The sequence below is a fragment of the Mirounga leonina genome, unplaced genomic scaffold, assembly GCF_011800145.1.
Source record: "Mirounga leonina isolate KUSES-001 unplaced genomic scaffold, KU_Mleo_1.0 Mir_178, whole genome shotgun sequence".
NCBI lineage: Eukaryota > Metazoa > Chordata > Mammalia > Carnivora > Phocidae > Mirounga > Mirounga leonina.
Genome location: NW_023270464.1, coordinates 24601862 through 24622125, shown reverse-complemented (window position 1 = coordinate 24622125; position 20264 = coordinate 24601862). Strand labels below are relative to the sequence as shown.

The following is a 20264-nucleotide window of genomic DNA, read 5'->3' as shown; positions in this document are numbered from 1 at the left end:
AACTTAGAGTTGGATAACACCAGTGTTGGTAAAGGTGTTCACAAATGCATAGAAAATGATGTAAGAGAAATTTATTTTAAACTATTAGAGGAGATTCGAAGTGAGGATGAGCAGTGTTGCAGGAATGAAAGTGAGCTTTTAGGGTGCCTGGGTGGCTCAGTTGGTTGAGCGACTGCCTTCGGCTCAGGTCATGATCCTGGAGTCCCGGGATCGAGTCCCGCATCAGGCTCCCTGCTCGGCGGGGAGTCTGCTTCTCCCTCTGCCCCTCCCCCCTCTCATGTGCTCTCTCTCATTCTCTCTCACACAAATAAATAAAATCTTTAAAAAAAAAAAAAAAAAAGTGAGCTTTTAGTTTCTACTCTGTGCTTGTGTATTGTCTTGAGGTACTACCTTTTTTGTCTTTCATGTAAAGTGTACGTCCACCCCAAGTGCTAGTGTGTCACTTTGACATCTAAGCCAGCCCAGCCACCTTGGTCACATGGCTTCACCTCGTTTGAGCTTCGGTGTCAACACTTACAAAATGGATCTAATGCCTTCTCTGTGTGTTCTTATTTTTTTCATTTTTAATAATTTTATGCCAAAATATTCAACATGTGATTTATATAAACATTAGGAGGTATTTTATTATTTTTTTCATACTAAGTCTTCAAAATGTAGTGAATACATAGTTTAAAATTTTTCACTGAGATACACTTGACGTATAGCATTGTGTTAGTATTAGGTGTATAACATGATTTGATACATGAATTTATTGCTAGATTATATGCAGTTTATTCTAATGACCTACATTATATTTCACATTCACAGCCTATCTTGAACTGTAAATTTTCATCCAAAATAGCTGATATGTATTTAAGTCTTATAAAATATAAAGTTGAAAATGTAGATTCATTGTTCTGAACCATACTAAAAGTGTTCCAATAACAGACCCAAGTTGCCATTTTTTAATTCAAATGTTAATTCACTTCCCTAGTTGGAATAGCTACTTTTTAAGTGCCCAGTGGCCCCATGTAGCTAGTGTGTTCTGAATGGGACACGGCAGTCCCAGAGGAATGTGGGACACAGTCTGGCAGGCCAGGGGGTGGCATCCATCCTCTTTGGTTCACCTTAGGATTCTTGAGCCTGGCAGCCAATCCAAATTTGCTTATGTCCTTGGCTCTCGAAGTGAAATTTCTGGCTGTCCTGTTTACTGTGGGGATGATTTCGTTGCTCCATATGCTGTCCCCTTATGAGACAGTCTCAGAGTTTGACCAGGAAGCAGAACCACGATGGTTATTATGGACTCTAAGGACTTATTTATTAGAGGACTTAGGTATTATAGGACTTAGATTACGTTGTTGGGGGGGGGGGAGGTGAAAGGTCACAGAAGCATCACTAAATAGCCCTCTTGAAGTACTGGTATAGGTGGACAGTTGGGGCTCACAGGGCACCTTAGGCGAGACCGATCTGGCTGCTAGGGTCAGGCCTGCAGGGGAGCCGGTGGAGAATCTGTAGAAAGCTGTTGCCACTGCCCCCAGAGGTGGGTCTGGGCTTGCTCTTTTCTCCAGGGCCTGTTGTAGGGCGGAATCACAGATGTGGAGTGCAGGAGAGCAAGCACGAAGCTGGATGCCAACATCTTTGTGTCTGTCCCTCACTGTGTCCAACTCTGCCGACCTCATGCTCTTTGACTTTCTCAGCCCAGCTCCACATGAGGTTGTCTATAGAGAGGGGGACAGAAAACACTTGGACTTGAGGAGGAGAGTATGGTATAGAGGGGCTCTGGTAGAAAGTGGGAGGGGGACCAACCCTGAGACTCCAGTCCGTGAAAGGAAATGCATCTTATCAGATTGTTCTAGAGCCTATCCAAGGACTCTGCTCTTTCTCTTGCTTTATAAAGCAGGGAATGTGATGTTTAATTTCTAAAATCCTTGGTCTGTGTGGTACCATCCCCATCTGCTGGAATGTCAGGGCTTTGCCACTCAAAGCTAAGGCTTGATGATGTTTTGATCACAGGTGGGGTTACTCCCACTGCAGTGTGTGCCTTCCAACTTCTGAACGTAGGTGTTTTTATTTTTGACTAAAGAAGAAATGAGTACAATTATGGGAAGAGAGGGAACTGTGCAGAGGTCAAGGGTTAAAGCCGGAATCCATAAGTGAGGGGTCTGGACTAAGTGGACTCCAAAGTCCCCTCTTTTTTTTTTTTTTTTTTAAGACTTTATTTATTTGACAGAGACACAGTGAGAGAGGGAACACAAGCAGGGGGAGTGGGAGAGGGAGAAGCAGGCTCTCTGCTGAGCAGAGAGCCCGATGTGGGGCTCGATCCCAGGACCCTGGGATCATGACCTGAGCCGAAGGCAGACGCTTAACGACTGAGCCACCCAGGTGCCCCATAAAGTCCCTTCTATTTTTAATATTCCGTGGTTTATTGTATTTAAATTATAATCCTAATTTTGTATTGTTACTGAACTCCTAATGTCAAATTTAAAGTCTTTTAATAAGGATTTTTCTTTGTAAAAATTTTTAGAAAATTTTTCGAGTTTATTTAGGGGATATTAAATCTTAGTTACCTTACCCTGTTTAATAACCTGTATGTTTTTCTTGTTTCAATATGTTCATTGTAAAACAGACAAAAGGAAAAGAATCTTATGTAGTCCCACTACTCAGGGATAACTAACATTTTAGCATATCCAGTATTTTTCTAACATATATATATCCATATTTATTAAAGCGAAAGCTTTCTGAACACACTACATAGTGATGTGCCTCTTTCTCTTCCTTTTATCTTTTAGAGTCCTTGATTTTCTGTGTCTCTGTCAGAGTTACATAGCATTTTACTGTGTAAATAGACACAATATGGGATTCTTAACCCAGATCCATGGATAGAATTCAGGGAGTCTAGGAACTTGGACAGGTGAATAGATCTTTATTTTCACCAATGTTTACCTGAAATGTAACATTTCTTTCTATTATAAATGTTGGCAACAAATCGCAATAATCGCAGGGTCTAATACTTTGGCAATAATCCTCATCATCAGTAGGATGGTCAGACATTTTGTATCTGATTTCTTTACAGTCATTGCACATATTTTGAAATGTTGTCTATACTCATCTTTACTTCAAAATTATCACTGGGACGCCTGGGTGCCTCAGTCCATTAAGTGTCTGCCTTCAGCTCAGGTCATGATCCCGGGGGTTCTGGGATTGAGTCCCACATCGGGTTCCCTGCTCAGCAGGGAGCTGCTTCTCCCTCTCTCTCTCTGCACCCCCCCACCCCGAGTCATATGCTCTCTCTCAAATAAAATCTTTAAAAAAAAACCCAAATTATTGCTATTTTATATATTTAACAACATTATTCTTAGAAGGTATCAATAGGCTTTAGCAGACTGCCAAATTGTTCATGGTTTAAAAAGTTAAGAATTTCAAACTATTGGATATCATTTGCTTACATATGTGTCTGTTTTAAACACTAGTAGAAAGTACCTAAAGTTAAAAGTTTTGGCTACATATGTGGTTATTTAGATATAGAATAAATCTCTAGAAGTAAAACTATCAAATAAGTATCTTTCAAAGCTTTGAGTGATGGACATGTCAGATCACCTTCCAGATATGTACAAGATTCATCTTTCCATAGGATATGAAAGCACCGAGTCCTTTTAAAAATCACTGGCTTTTATATTCTCTAGATCTGCTGTGGTTTGGCACTGTGAGGGGTCTCCAGTTTGGTGTCATGTTTAAGGAACTTGTGCAAACCCCAAATTTGAACAGTAGAGCATCACACTTCATTGTGTTTAGATCACACTAGTTTTACATGCAGCTCAGGCTCAGCCTCTGGCAGTATATTGTAGTCCAGGACCCTGGACCAGAGTCTTCAAGAACTTCTGTTCCAGATGCTGCCACGCCGGGAGCCATAGATCAGGTGGAGCTGGACTCGAATCAGCAGTCCTCTCTTGTGTTCCATGGGGAAGAAGAAGTTGTCGCTTTCAAAAGTAATGCACGCACGTGGCAGTGGAGTCTTGGAAACACCAGAATGTGAACTTCACGTTTTGCTGAAGAAGTGGGAGACTGGGGGGAGGATAATAAGAGGGGAGAGAAGTGAGTGTTAAGAATTGAACTCTTGGGGCACCTGGGTGGCTCAGTCTGTTAACCGTCTGCCTTCGGCTCGGGTCATGATCCCAGGGTCCTGGGATTGAGCCCCACGTCGGGCTCTCTGCTTGGGGAGCCTGCTTCTCCCTCTGCCTGCCACTCCCCCTACTTGTGCTCTCACTCTCTCTCTCTGTCAAATAAATACATAAAATCTTTAAAAAAAAAAAAACAAAAAAAACTGAACACTTGATGGGTTGGTTTCAGTACAATGCTGCATGGGGACCTAAGTGGAAAAAAGAGAATCCACTAATAATTTATGGATAAAACCACCCTGAGTTGGGACATGTATGAGGCAGACCTGGCCTGAGAAAGTGCCCCAGGGTAGGAGAGAGGCAGAATAGCTTGGTCCCTGGATTTGGATCCCACCTCTGTCACCTAGTAGCTTTGTCGTTTTGGCCCTCTCTGGGCCTTGTTTGCTCTCTAGTGGGCGGGGAAAGATTTAATCAAGTGGTCTTTTAGATCCTTTCCTGCTTCTCTTTGTGGCTGACACTCATCTGGTGGGCGGGGCATTAGGGACTTTTGTCCCAAAGATTCTCTTCCGGTAGTGATTACTTGTTTGTCAATCCTTGCTAAAGAGCCTGAATTATGCAGAACACTCTTATTGGCAAATGATCAAACACCTGATTAGACCTAATCTTACCAAAATGTGAGATGTGTTGGAAGGCTCTTGGTATATACCTCACAGAATAGGAAGAAATGGCCAGAAAACTAAGCAAGGATGCTGAATCCAGGGCCTTCAGTTTTGTCAAGATCTTGTCTCTTTGCAGCCTCTCCACAAGTGTGGGTTTCATTTTCTCCTTTTGCACGGTTGCCCTATTATCTGAGGAAGGGGATATGTTCACATTCTCTAGCATCACGAAGCCAGGAAATTGTTCCTCCTCTGCTATATCTAATTAGAAAAATCCCAAAAAGGACTCCCAGTTAGTTTGGTATGAGTTGTGCCCATACCTGGACTGGTCTCTGTAGTCCTAGGAATGGTTATTCTGGCCCACGTTGGGTCACATGTTCACCTGTGGACTGTCACTGTGATCAGAGAAGCAGAATCCTATGGGAAGACGGCATTTGCCTTTAGGGACGACTTGGATGCCATAGGAAGAAAAACAGTTCAAACAAAGTCCTGGTGTGTGGGAGATTTATAAAAACATGGTCTAGGGGGGCACCTGGGTGGCTCAGTCGTTAAGCGTCTGCCTTCGGCTCAGGTCATGATCCCAGGGTCCTGGGATCGAGCCCCGCATCGGGCTCCCTGCTCCACGGGAAGCCTGCTTCTCCCTCTCCCACTCCCCCTGCTTGTGTTCCCTCTCTCGCTGTGTCTCTCTCTCTCAAATAAATAAATAAAATCTTAAAAACAAAACAAAACAAAACATGGTCTAGGAGATTCATGAATGAGGCAGCAGCAGTCTTCAAACATCTGTTTGTATACATCTCATTGATTAAAAAAACAACAACCAAGATACCCCACAATGAGGTATCAGTTCACACCCATTAGGATGGTCAATGTCAAAACAATAGAAAGGCGTGTGGGTAAGGATGTGGAGGATTTGGAACACATGTGCATTGCTGAATGTAAAGTGGTGCTGCCACTGTGGAAAGCTGTGTGGTGTTTCCCAAAAATAAAACATTAAATGTAGAATTACCATCAGTTCCACTTCTAGGTCTATACGCGAAGGAATTGAACCCGTATTTGTACACCAGTGTTCACAGCAGTACTATTCACAAGAGCCAACAGGTAGAAATAACCCAAATGTCCATTGACAGTTGAGTGGATAAACAAAATGTGGTGAATACATACAGTGGAATATTATTCAGCCTTAGAAAGGAAGGACATTCCGGTACAGGCTACAACATGGATGAACCTGGAACCTTGGACACAAAGGACAGAATGTATGATTTCACTTCTATGAGGTTCCTGAAGTAGTTGAATCCAGAGGGACAGAAAGTGGTTACCAGGGACTGGAGATGGGGCTTGTGGGGAGTTGTTAGTGTTTAATAGGCACAGAGTTTCAATTTGAGATGAGAAAGTTCTGGCAATACACAGTGACAATAGGTGCACAAAAATGTAAATGTACTTAATGCCTCTATATTGTATATTTAAAAATGGCCAGAATGGTAAAATTTTGTGTAGAGTTTACCACAGTAAAAAATTTAAAAAAATACAACGTACTTCTTGCATATGTAATTTGATATCTAATCATAAGTGAAAATGTATCCGGTAGAATAAAAATAGACTTGTTCGATACCTATTATCTATTTGAAAAATATGTAAACCCATTCTTTAACAGTAGGACCCTTTTCATTGTTCCTCTTCTCCTTTCCTCATATTTCTAGTCTACTTCTCCCATGGAATTTTATCCTCATGTAATATTTTACAATTATGGGTCTTTTGTTGATAATATGTTATACTTCTAGCAACAAAAACAGTACATAAATTGAAGTTTTAAATTATTTTCTGTGACTAAAAGGCTGTAAGTGTTCTGGATTGCTGTGGCCTTTGATCGCTAGGACAATTGGTTTAAGACAATCTCAATGTTACAAATTTTCATAAAATTTTCTTTAATAATTGTTTATTGGAAGTGCTTCTTAATGAGATGAGACATTTAAAAAACCCATGTAATTTTGGATGACTCACTTACTGCTGGAATGACACAGGGTTTTCAACACCAAATATATTCCTATTTTTTGTTTTTATAGGTCTGTGCTCTGAGTAAACTTATTCACATAAATACATAGATGGGAAATGAAGGAGTTGTTAGAGCAGTGTCTCTCAGTTGTTTGAACTCCTCGAGTTCTATGCAAAAAATCAGACATCTGTCATTATTTTTAGTCTTGTACTTGCTGACAGTTCCATTCACTCCTTCATATTTGTGACGAAGAAGGAACTGGAAGCTATCTAATTTGCGAAAAGATTTGTTACCTAAGTCATCAGTTACTGAATTTCTCAGTTTTTTGAAAGTATACCAACAGTGCTTTATGAAGGTTTTAGATAACTACTATGTCTCATTCTTTGACTTAGAGACCTTGTTTATCTCTGTTTACCTAAAGGGTTGAGAAAATTACTGTCAATTTGAAAATACATCTTTGCCAAGAAAGTATCTTAAAATGCTTTTTATCTTACCACTTTAAGTATGTACTGTCAAAACCTTGGGTTTCTAGATTCTAACTTGCTGTACTTACGGAAAATGTCAACCATAAAATCTCATGAAGTCAGTTCTTACCGTCAAACCAATTAGTTCAACCAGACTTGCCTTTTGTCAGAAAAAGTCTGCCTTAATTTTCCCCTAACATTTTATTATGAACGTTTTCCATCATACAGAAAAGCTGAATGAATTATGAACAGCCATCATACTCGCCACCTAGATTCTACAGTCACCTTTTGGTCAGGTTGCTTTACCATGTACCCATTTATATATCCCCTTAACCATTTAGAAGTACATCTTACTTTCATAATACACTTCAAAGTAAGTTACAGACGTAGATATGATTCACTCCTAAATACTTCAGTATGCATGTCATTAACTAATGTTCAGTATTTGTTTACAATTTTTTGAGGTAAAATTTCTACACAGTGAAATGAATAAATCCTATATGGATCACTAGATGCATCCTGAAAAATGCACACACCCAACCCCAGTTCCCATCAGAATGTAGTGTATTACCATCCCCTCATAAAGGTTCCTCCTACCTCTTCTGGTTAGCTCCCTCCACTCCCCACCCTGTCTCCTGCAGAGGCAACCACCAGATTTCATCACATATTAGTTTTGCCTGTTTTCTAGAACTTCAAATGAGAGTGTGTATATATATGTGATTCCATTTATGTAAAGCTTCTTCTACTCTAAGATTCCTCCATGTTGCCTCTATCCGTTTATTCCTTTTGACTGCTGAGTCATATTTCAGTCAATACATATGCCACATTTTATTCCTCTGTTGATGGTCACTTGGGCTGTCTCCAGAATTTGGTGATCATGAATAAAGCTACTGTTGCCATTCACATACAGACCTGTTTGTAAACCCATACTTTCATTCCTCTTGGTTGAATACTGAGGAGTGGGATTGCTGGGTCATAGGATAGTGTTCTGTTTAGTTGTGTAAGAAATCTGCAGGCTTTTTCAAAAGTGATTGTACCGCATATAATGATGCATGGAAGTTCTGATGGGCAACACTAAATGTTGGCAAAATGTGGAGCCAGTCTTTCTAATTTTAGCCGTCTTGTGGGTGTGTACATAGTTCCTTGTGGTCCAGTTTGCATGTTTTTGACTAATGATGTTGAGTACTTTTTCAAGTGCTTACTGACCAATTATATATTTTTGTGAAATATCTTTTCAATATTGTATGCTCTTTTGAAAAATACTTTTTTTCTTTTACTTTTGAGTTAAGGTTTCTTTATACATTTTACATACTAGCCATTTATCAGATATGGTTGCAGATATTTTCTCCCACTTTGTAGCTGTCCCGATTATTTTCTCAATGGTGTCTTGATGAACAGAAGTTTTTAACTTTGATAAGTTCAGTTTATCAAAAGTTTTTTTTTCAGTATTTTTTAAAGATTTTATTTTTTAAAAAGATTTTATTTATTTATTTTTAAAGATTTTATTTATTTATTTGAGAGAGAGAGAGAGAATGAGAGACAGCACGAGAGGGAAGAGGGCAGAGGGGGAAGCAGACCCCCCGCCAAGCAGGGAGCCCGATGCGGGACTCGATCCCGGGACTCCGGGATCATGACCTGAGCCGAAGGCAGTCGCTTAACCAACTGAGCCACCCAGGCACCCTTTAAAGATTTTATTGACTTGAGAGAGAGGATGAATGGGGTATGGGGCAGAGGGAGAAGCCGACTTTCCACTGGGCAGGGAGCCCAATGAAGGGACTCAATCCCAGGACCCTGGGATCATGACCTGGGCTGAAGGCAGATGCTTAACTGACTGAACCACCCAGGTGCCCCCCAAATTTTTTCTAATGATGATTACTTTTTCTGTCCTCCATAGGAAACCTTTGTGTCTGTCCATTCCCCCACCCCAAGTCACAGAGAGTCTGTTTTCTTAGAGAAACTTTAGTTTTAACTTTTTAAGGTCTCTTTGATCCATATTGAATTAATGTTTGTATATGGTGTGAGGTCAGGGTGCATTTTTTTCCCCATGTGGATATGTGGTGGTTCCAGCACCATGTGTTAAAGGGTCTGTCCCCACTGAATTACTCAAAAACCAGGTATATTATTGGGCTTGCATTGACCACGTGGATCAATTGGGTGGGAATTAACTTTTTTAACAATATTTAATCTTTCAGTATATGAACATGGTACATGACACTTTAGAATCTAAACATGGTTAATACTCATTTAAGAAATACTATAAAAATCACTTTTTCGGGCGCCTGGGTGGCTCAGTTGGTTAAGCAACTGCCTTCGGCTCAGGTCATGATCCTGGAGTCCCTGGATCGAGTCCCGCATTGGGCTCCCTGCTCTGCAGGGAGTCTGCTTCTCCCTCTGACCCTCCCGACCCTCCCCCCTCTCATACTCTCGCTCAAATAAATAAATAAAATCTTAAAAAAAAAAACCCACTTTTTGTTATCATGGAAATAATTTGTGGACTTTATTTGAAGATTATTTAAAAGCGGTCAAGGCTAAAATAAGCCAAGGATCCCATTTTTATGGTGGGACATAGAAAGTAAATCAGTTGTCATCTCTCCTACCTTAATCTGTAATGTGATGTATAATGACGTATAACAAAAATCATATGTAAACTTTCCCTGAATGTCTTAGCCATCATGTATGCTCTCTCATCTAAACTATTGTTTCACTTATTAGCATGCAGGTTAACAATAAATTATTCTCTAGAGTGTGAACTTCTGGGGAGTTGTGATTAACTCAAGCTTAACCTTTAATGTTTGGTGACTAGTGTAAGAGAAAGTTAATAAGTAAACTGGGGCCTAGAGATTGGCTTTGATCTGAGAGGCAACAGAGAGCTGTTGAAGGTACTTGTTTAGTGGAGTGAACACCACGAAGAAAGTGGTGTTGAGTAAGAATGGGGTGAGTTACCTGGAAGAGACAATCTGGGGTAGAAAAACCCTTTTAAACTTGTAAATTTAAACTTCCTCAGAGTGTGGCCAGCATCCCAGGAGTGTTGACATCATTTGGGAGTTTGTTAGGATTGCAAGTTCTGGGCTTGACCCAGACCCACTGAATCTGAATCCATGATTCAGAAAGATGGCCTAGTCATTTGTATGCCCATTAAAGTTTGAGGAGTCCTGCTCTGGAGAAGCTTGCAGTCTCCCTGGCTTGAGGGGTTAAGGGCCGTAGTGCAAACAGAGGAGTTGAAATGATCTTGACAGATGTCTGTCTCCTTGCACGTTTGTTCTTTCTCTTTAAGTTGCCAAAGTGGATTTTCAAAATCATCATTTTGGTTTTCTGGATTTTTGGAGAAAATTATCTTTCAGACAGTCTTTTTAGAAATACATTATTAGAAATGCTACTCTGTAGGCTTGTTAAAACCTGAAGAACCATAAATCATTGACTAAGTAGACTCGGCTGACTATAAAGTTAGTCATTTGAAAGAGTCTAATGGGGACAAATGATCCAGTGTCCTTCTCTGCTTTTCCCAGGGACTGGAATCGGGGGATGAAGTTGAGATTTTTGTAAAAGAGCTCAAGTGTGGTTGCTAAACAAACTCTAATAGTGTGCTGCTTTAAGGTCAAAAGAGGGAAAAGAGAGGAGAGGGCAGATCTTATTTTTGTATTGTTATAATTGTGCAGTTACTAAAGGAACATCCATTAGCAGCCTGCTAACCTCACACATACACTGTTCGTATTTTTCTGTTCCTTTACCAAAATTTCCATCAGCGCACAGAATCATCACATTGTTCTAGTCATGGTAGAGATGCAGCTTTGTAGTCTGCTTATGCCCTTTAGTGTATTTTCCTCCTCTCCAGCTGCTTCCTCCTCCTCCTCTCCCTCTCATCCCTGGCCTCCCTGGCTCTGATGTCTGGTTCATCTTGGGCCCATGGTTGGGCTCATGCAGACACACACCTTGCTTACCTTCTTCCCTGTTACCTCCTCAAAATCAGGTCTCCTTTTTCCTAGGATCACCTTGTGATATATCTTTCAACTTTCTGCAATCACCATCTGCCTTTGTAGAATGCCTTCATGGTTTCACAAGTGATGGCCTCCTGGTGCTGCTCTCATCTTACTTCCCCTACTCCCCAGATGCTCAGGAACGGTGGCTGCGGTGGACCCCGAGCAGTTTTGTGCTAAGTTCTGCCGGCAGAGGAGTCATCAGAGGACAGACAGGTTCCGAAGAAGATGGAAAAGATCAGAGTTGAGGCCACTCCAAGCCCCTGAGCCAGAGTCCCTGGTTCACCTCTGCATTTTGAGTCTGCCAGGGGATGCTGTATTTTAGATTGTGGCGAACTTTGGGTCAGTTTACTTATCTCCCTGAGTTGTATGGCTACTAAGAAATTTGGGAGATTAACTGTAAAGAAGATAACTGATATTTTTTCAAAGGGAAATGATTTTAAAATTTTGAACCAAATTAAGAAACTAAATCAGAAGCTTTGTGTAGGTATTTGTATAGGTATAGATAAAGGAAACTTGTAGGAAAAAGCATTTAAGAGAGATTGTTCAATAGACTGCCTTTGAATGAGAATTTTCACTTCATCTTGCGCTGGTTACCAGCTTTTAATACTTCAGAGTGCTTAGTTGGTGCTTGGCAACAGATGATGAAAATAGCGTCCAGTAAAAAGGGGCAGGTTCCTGTCCAGCATCCGCAGTGAGTTTGAGAAGCAAAGAAAAGCTTTTGCTCAGTGAAGTTACCCTTTGCCTTTCAGACCTCTTCCCTCACTGCACGTCAGCCTGGTTGACCGTGTGCTCCTCAAACTTTCTTTCAGTACAGAGGGAAGAGGTGGAGCAGAATGGTAAATCTGGAGAGAGAGGATTAGGCAGCCATTGGAAAAGAGGCTTTTTGAGTAAAAGGTTTCTGGAGGGGCACCTGGCTGGTACTGTCAGTAGAGCCTGTGACTCTTGATCTCGGGGTTGTGAGTTTGAGCTCCACGTTGGGTATAGGGATTACTTTAAAAAAACCCAAAACCGTTCCTTGAGTAAAACGTTTCTGAACACAACTGGCTGTGGATAGAGTGACCGTGCCTACCAGTTCACCTCCGGTCTCTGTTTAAGCTTGCTGTCCTGGTACAATTTTGTTTTAATTGAAGTATCATTAACATAGAGCGTGGCGTTAGTTTCAGGTGTATGGCCTAGTGATTGGACAGTTCTGTTTGTTTCTCAGTGCACAGTAAATAATGTCGCCGTCTGTCCCCATATGTTACTGCAGCATTATTAACTATTTATCTAGTGTTGTACTTTTCATCTCTGTGACTGACTGACTTTAAAACCGGACGTTTGTTCTGGTATGATTATTAAAATTTGCCCCCTTTCTCTCTCAAGAATGCCTTGGTTTGGATGATAAATTATATGGTCACCCTACTGAAAATAAAATACTGATGAAATACTTTGTGTCAGGCAGCGTACGAGACACTTTACGTGATCCTGAAAGGTGCCTGCATCTGCCACCCTACAGATAAAAAGATGCTCAGAAAGGCTAAGTAGCTTGGCCGAGATCAGCCAGTGGCAGACCTGGTGAGCAAAGCAAGATCTATCAGACTTTCAAAGCTATTTAATTTTTCCCAGCCTGCTACATTAAGCATTTAATGGGTACGGGCTCCATTGATTTTTAGGATCTAGTGAAGGAATCCTGCAGTGGTAGTGAAAGCCTTTTTCTGGAAGAAACCGTGGAATGGAGAATATCTGGATAAGGACAGAGGTGATGCTTGTAGTGGGGACGCTGGCAGTGAAGGTCAGGTTGTATTTAGATCCCGGAGCTTCTGGATGCGCGTGGCCATCAATGTCCTTAAACAACCCTGCTGCTCGGGCCTGGGTCAGTCAGCTTGGGGTGGGAAGGCTGTGGAAGTTGCATACATACATTGCTCAAACTTTCATGTGCATACACAGCAACTGGGAATCTTGTTAAAATGTAGATCATTTCTGTAGGCCTCAGGGGGGCCTGAGATCCTGCACATGTAACAAGCTCCCAGTGATACTGATCTTGCTGGTCTGCCACACGGACTCTGGGCAGCAGGAATATGGTTAGTGATTAGGTTCTCTTTGCCAGGGTCATGGGGGTAGTCGTGTACACAAAACCCTCATTTTAGAGGTTGGGGAGGGACAGTTGCTTCTAGGCCTAAGTGGCCTCACTGTGGGTAGAAGGGACTCTATGGAAAGGTGGTTTGGGGAGGGGAATGGGTACTTAAATATGGATGTTTTTAAAGGTAGCATTACATTTTTGTAGTTAGTACATACAGATTATTTTTAAAGTATACCCTTAGCTTGTGTGAAGTGGGGACATAGAGAAGCAGGAGGGAGTGTTCTGGGGTGAGGACAGCACAGCATGGTGCGGTGGTGAGCAGGGCTTTAACAAACACAGAGAGCAAGCAGAGTACCTACAGCCAGACAGGAATAACGGGGATGGATGACACAGCAGCAAAGCTCTGGGGGAAAGAAAAAAGAAAAGAAAAAGAAAAAACCACCTCCAAGGGTAGGAGTCCCTCCCACGGACTGGTCATGTCTCCCCTCGGCTATGCCTGAATGCCTCAGGGCATGAGGGGACATAGTGCAGGTGGCTCTGGCTAGCTTCTCCTGTGGCTAACAGCATTATCCCCGCCTCTGCCCACCTGGGACCCTGTCATGGGCAGTCCCAGGTGGGCCTGCTTCCTGCATCTGGTTCCTCCTCGTGGAACACAGGAGAGCAAGCACCGTGGCGTGCTTCCAGGCTGGTCTAGGTGTGAGCAGCCCGCCTGCTGGGGCTGGGACTTGGCTCTACCTTCTTTTCTGAGGGGGGAGCCTTGTGACTAGAGGTCATGATGGAAAAAGACTGATGGGGGAGAGCACGTTGGCAAAGAGGAAATGGTGGAGGTTCCACAATCTCTGGGCAGAGCTGGACTTCGTTGCTGAGCTGTGAGTGTCACAGAAGTAGGGCCTGGGTCCCGGGCAGCACCCCTGACTGAGGCATCTGTGAGCCTCCTGGCTGGCCAGTGTAGCTCTGAGTGCTCCTGGAAGGCCAGAGAAAGAGTATCAACAGAGCGGGGTGGGGGAAGCTCCTGACCTCTGACGAGGCAGAATACAACTGGGACCGTTTCTCCTCTTTCCGTCTCTCTGACAGTGTTCTAGCAGGGTCGCCCCAGTCTGTCCCTGGGGTTGCTGGAGGGTAGGGGAGCTGGACCTGACCTTTCTGCTCGTGACTCACTGCCCATCCTGTTGGGGATGGGGGTTGTCCTGGTCAGGGCAGAGCTTCCCCTGGTGTGTGGGCTGTGGGACACACCTGAGCAGCCCACCGAGTCCCTGCCCTCCGCCACAGCTGACCCCTTTTCTCTGTGATAAACCGCTCAGACAAGCCTGGAGCACCAGGTGGTGGTCCCCAGGGTCCCAGTGTGCCGTGTTTTTCTGGAGGCGATTCTCTCCCTCCGTGGTAAGCACTGCGGTGACAGGGTGCTGCTCAGGGCCACTGGGAGCACATAGATTTTTGCAGGATTGTGGAGCTTTGCATTGGGCTGCAAAACCGGGCTTGAGCAAGCAGCTGGAGAGAGTCCAGGACTAGAGTGTTTTTGGGTTTGGGGGTGGAGAGCAGAGGGAGGGGAAGGGAGGGGCAGGAGGGCAGAGCTCCACAAGCAGGCAGTCGGCTGCTCTGGCTTGGCTGTCAGCAGAGAGGACTTCAGTCGTGCCTGAGGGCCGCTTGGCCACCATTGCTGGAGACCGGAGGGCGCTGCCTCGGAACCCTGACTTACCGGCACTGCACCCGGGCTGTTCCAAGTAGCTGTTGTGCTGTCTTTTCCCGGGGAGGCAAGTCTCCTCCCTGTCGTCCCCTCCTGCTCCTCCCCCATTCTGTGAGGGATGATGCCGCTCTCAATTGCACGGCTCAGCCGGCTGATGTCACTGGCAGCGGGAAGCATCAGCAGCCTGATCACATGCTGGCCCAGTCTGTAATGCAGACGGGATAGGGGTGTGTATGTGGGGAGGGGGGCTGTGTGGCAACTGCTCTTGCTCTGACGCCCCCAAAAGTGCAGAGGCAGCGGCCGCAGCATCCAGCCAGCTTGGATGTCTGTTCCTTGGGCTTGGGGAAACTACTATTAATAATACTCATTGTTGATAATACTGGGGAAAACAGCCCTTAACTCTGGGGTTTCTGCTGTCGTCCTGTCCAAAGCAGACTTCCAGGACTCTGAAGAAACAGTTGCAAGCAGGATGCTTTTCCCCACCTCTGCGCAAGATTCTTCCCGGGGCCTCCCAGATGCAAATGACTTGTGCCTTGGCCTGCAGTCCCTCAGTCTCACAGGCTGGGACCGACCCTGGAGCACCCAGGACTCGGATTCCTCAGCCCAGAGCAGCACACACTCGGGTGAGTGCCAGGAAATGAGTTGGCTGGGGGAGGGGGACGCATGGGGTGGCGATCGAAGACATCCACAGCAACAGTTGTTCTCTTCCCCTTTGCATCACTCCCCCCCCCCCACCCCAATACAACATGGAGCTGTTTTGCAAGAGATGGAAATGCTGGCTGTGAGTGTGGCAGGACAGATGGTTGCTCGTAAAGGCAGGCATGGCTTTTCCACTTACCCTGATAAATTCCCTGGAGTTGTTAGTCTGCACCTGGGGTGGCCCTGAGAAGGGTCCCCAAGGTGACAGTCCTATGCAGAAAAGATCCAGCTAACCCCCTAGCGCCCAGGCCTGTCTTGGAGATGATGAAGCAAAACACTTTTAGGTGGGGGAGGGGACCTAAGGGGCTGATCACTGGATGTCCAGATTCTGTTTCTCAGTGGTTTTTAAAACTAGGGACTTGTATATGAGGATGGGTGGTCCCTGAATCATGGCAAGGGAATAATTTTAACCTCAGGTGAGTCTGGGTGACATTAAGATATTGGAATTGGCTTAACATATGGGTAAGAGCATTGAACCCTGGCAAGGGGTAGGCAGGGTCATTGGGGTGGAGTAACTCTAAGCTGCGGAGGCTTTGTTTTTCTTTGTGTGAAGGGTAACCAAATGGATGGAGAAGAGCCACTCCCCTTTAGGACCCCTTGTTGTTGCCTTGGGAGGATTTGGTGGGGACAGATTGAAGGGGCTTCTTGGCAACCCCTTGAGTGGCTTCTGGTGAGACCTTCCCAGTGCCTGTTTATTTCCCTCTTGCAGTACGTGGGGCGGGGGGTGGGGGGGGGGGTGCATAGGGTTGGCCGGACCCAAGTCTTGGAGTATTCAGGAAGAATTGGGAACTTAGGAAATATGATAGGGAACTTAAAATCCATGTGTTTTTCTTTATGTAAATTGTGTCTTAATAAAAAGAGTATCAGCAGCAGATACTTTGGGAAGATGGAAAGGTAGTGGGGGTGGGGCAGCCATTTGCTGTTGGTGCTGACCATGGGATGCACTGAGCCTGCCATCCTTCCCTCGGCCTCCCCTGCTCCGGAAACTGACAGTCAAGGCAGCAAGGTGCTGTCTTGTTGATTTCTCTGGCCTCCACCCTGTTTGGCGCAGGTCTTTTTTTAGAATGCTTTGCAGAGCCTGGGACTGTTGTGTCTGTTGGCATTTTAATGGCCAGTTGTTTCAGCAAAATCCCATTTGATTGGGGGTAGGGGGCTGGATTTTTTTTTTTTTTTTTTTAATTTGATTGAGGATGGGGAAGAGCTTTGCCCTAAGTAACTACCTCCAGTTAAGGTAGAATTTCTTGAAGTACTGGCCTTGAGCTGACTCAGGTTTGTCCAGAAATGTTGGTAGGTGCCTTGTTCCCCTGGGCAAGCAAGTATGTATCCTGTGTCTGGAGATCTTAACTCGGAGGCCATGGTCACTTCTCTTATGTGGTACTCTGAGGTCGACCTGGATGGCCTATGAAGCTGGCCTTGTCTTCAGTCCCACGGTATCTGAGCAAAAGACAGAAGAGCTCACAGAGGAGGTGGGCACCTGTCTGTGTGATCCCTGTTGGACTAAGGCACTATTTCGCTGACACCAGGTTGGGGCGTGGCCCTTCTTTGGCTCTGGTCTGTCTTAGCTGCAGGGGTCCTTTTGAAAAGTATTATAGCACATAGAATTGCAAGAGGACCCAGCTGGGCCTTGGAGAACATGGCCTGAAAGTCACTGTGAAATTGGGCTGTAAAAAATAGCTTGGACACAACCAAAATTTCTCTGGCTTCCCTGCTACTGAATGTCCTGTGCTTACGGCTATTTGTCTCCAGAGTGGGGATTGATTTATTTCTCCACCTTTCATCTCAGGCACTTTAGTGATAAATATTACATGATTCTGTGGATCAGGGAGGGACTGCAGTCTGTGGCCCTAGCATTCACAGGGACCAGAGGGCTGCCCCAGTGGTATGATCTGGCTGTGGGCAGGGTTGGTGTGGCTCTGTCTTCCTTTCTGAGGGTTAAGGACACACTCATCCCTGACATCCGTGATGTCCTTGAGTTCTGAAGCTTTGGTGATGGCCACCCTCTTCTTCGTCTGAGCTCGGGGCCTTCTCGGAAAGCCCACATGAGGGTACCGCCTGCTGGAGTAGGAAGTAGGCCTCCCACCAGCCAGCTGCAGGGCCAGATTGGGCACCCTTGCCAGCAATGTGGGAACATGCAGCCCACATTCCAGTGCCTACACTGCCTTCCCATCTGAAGACCAACTAGCTCACTTTCTTCAGCGGGGAGGAGGTATTTCAGCAGCTCTGGACAGTCCGGGAGTTATCCTCACAGCATGGTACTGGGCTGTCTGTGTGGAGCTCAAGGTGCACGCTTATTCCTTGGGCTCTGCTTGGTGATACATTGCCCCAGGTAGCTATGGCTTTACGTTTGACCATCTTCTGCCACTTTTAAATATTTAGCAATGTTGGGGGCAAGGGTAGAGATGGCAGGGCTTTTGCTTGAATAAATTTAGCCAAGACTATCCGTCATTGAGCCCTAGCTGTGTGCCAGGTACTAGGTTATTCATCAGTGAATAAAATCCCCATGACTCTCAAGGGAAAAGCGGTGAGAAGGCATATCAAATGCAGCATGGTATTTGCTATGATGGGTGCTTCCGTTTTCTCCCCTAAGTGTTTTGGGGTGTTTTTTTGTTTGTTTTTGTTTGTTTGTTTTGGTGTAGGGACAGCCTTTCATTGGGTTCTCAGCATGAGGCCAGAACATGGAGACCTTTCTGAAGGGACTAGGGTCCTTCTGCTGCATGGGTTCCATTGGCCTCAGAGGCCTGTTTGAAGACACTGGAGTGGAATCTGGTTTTGAGATTTGTGCCCACAAGGCCAGTATTCGTTGGGATATGGTACTTTGTGGGGTCCTGCTCTCTAGACTCTGCCTGCCCTGAGGCCTCACCTCTTGCTGGGAAGGAAGCCCTTTTACTGTTAGAAGTGGGTGTTTCCCTTAGACCCCAGGTCTTGTGTCCAGCACTACCTTTGTCTTCCTGGCAGTGTCTTAAGTCCTGTCCTGTATTGGAACAGCAGGGCTCTGAAAGCTGTCCTCAATAGCTCAGGATGGGGGATGGAATGACAAAAACCACTAGTTACTGACTGCTTCCTACGTGAAGTCCATCACGTGATTTTAATGCTTGCACAGTCCTGTGAAGTGTGTACATTTGTTGTAAAGATGAGGATGTAGGCTCACAAAGGTTGTGAAGTACCAGAAATCCCACAACTGCCAGAATTCTACCCAGGTCTCTTTGTTCCAAAACTCTTGTGCTTTCTGTTACATCTGTGTTCCTGTAAGCAGAACTCTAAAATGTTGGACAAGAACACTTCTGTTAAGGTGTCTCCACATACAGCCCCGGGGCTGTCTGACCAGAGGTGGTGTGTTCCCTTGCTGAGGCCCCTCAAGGACAGGGCGTGCAGTGGACCGTTCTGACTCCCCTCCACCTGAGTCTGCTCATCAGCAGCACCACCGGATGGATCGGTCGTCCTGACTCCCCCTGGGACTCTTGCATACAGCATTACTCAGCAGGAAGGGGGCTGACTGAGAATCTACTTTCGGGGGGCCTGGAAGCGAGGGACTCCTAATGAATGCCTTGTACTGAAGCCCAGCGGGTAGACCAGATGCTCAGTCTGAGGATGCCAGAGGCCATGTCTTGTTTTTTCCTACTGTCCTATAGAAGGCCCCTCAGGGATTAACCTGTCAACCTTCTCTGGTTTGTTCCCTGACTGCTAACCAATCAGTCAGGTTATGTGTTACTTGCAGGCTCCCCATTGGTGGGCAGGCTGGATCAGCTTTTGCTTCTGCTACTGCTGCCCTTCCAAACAGCCTTTCTGAGGTGACATTGAAAACACAGTTGGGCTCTCGTCCGTAGAACACGGACTTACTTCCTGGACCCGATCAAGTTGTGCAGATCTGACTCCATTATCCAGGTTGTCCTGCTCTATCCCCAGCATGCAGCACAGTACCTGGTAAGGGCTTTTTGTAAGGATCTGTTGAATGAACGATGAATGCCAAGCCCCCATGTTGTTAATCCTGGGTAGTTTTAACTGTAGAATTCTGTCAAGGTCTCTCTTATTCTTCTGCCTCCTACTTGTTTTGATCAGCTGGATGGATAGATTTCTTCAAAGATCAGTATCTCTGAACCTCCATAGCTTCTAAGGCATGAAGACGCAATTTACAGAAAATTTTGTCATACACTGGAACGTGAATTCTGTCATGGAGTCAGGTAGCCTAGTGAGGGATAGCTTTCTGTGCAGAGAGGAGGGAGGGCCTCGGAAGCAGTAAACAATAGGGTGCCTCCTAGGTGAGAAATAAGTTGGGTAGGAGAGCATGTGTGCCGACCTTACGTAGGACTTGGGTATGTCATTTTTTCAGGTAAGGGAATTTGTCCAGTGAGCAGGACAGGGGAGAAAGGCTATATTGGGTACCACCTTGGACCTGTGGGATCCACAGTCGGTGGAGGCAGTTGACACTCAGAAGACTGCCACCTGAGTTGAGGTATGGTGGAGAGTTGAGGTATGGTGGAGAGTCGGGGTACGGTGGAGAGTCGAGGTATGGTGGAGAGTCGGGGTATGGTGGAGAGTTGGGGTGCGGTGGAGAGTCGAGGTAGGGTGGAGAGTTGGGGTGCGGTGGAGAGTTGGAGTAGGGTGCAGAGTTGGGGTGTGGTGGAGAGTTGGGGTAGGGTGCAG

The 20264-nt window shown here is 45.1% G+C and overlaps 1 protein-coding gene across 8 annotated transcripts in view; it reads left to right on the top strand.

The window, feature by feature from the left end:
• CPEB1 (cytoplasmic polyadenylation element binding protein 1) overlaps positions 1–20264 on the top strand; it is a 94677-nt gene that overhangs the window by 53303 nt on the left and 21110 nt on the right. For 3 of the 8 annotated variants that reach the window (XM_035024225.1, XM_035024220.1, XM_035024218.1), the window contains exon 3: positions 15356–15547. In XM_035024225.1, coding sequence (XP_034880116.1) covers positions 15394–15547 — 154 coding nt within the window. In that variant the 5' untranslated portion in view covers positions 15356–15393. Of the gene's footprint in view, positions 1–14783; positions 14992–15355; positions 15548–20264 lie in introns of those variants that run through there. The other 5 variants (XM_035024221.1, XM_035024219.1, XM_035024224.1 and 2 more) reach the window with 4 other exon arrangements.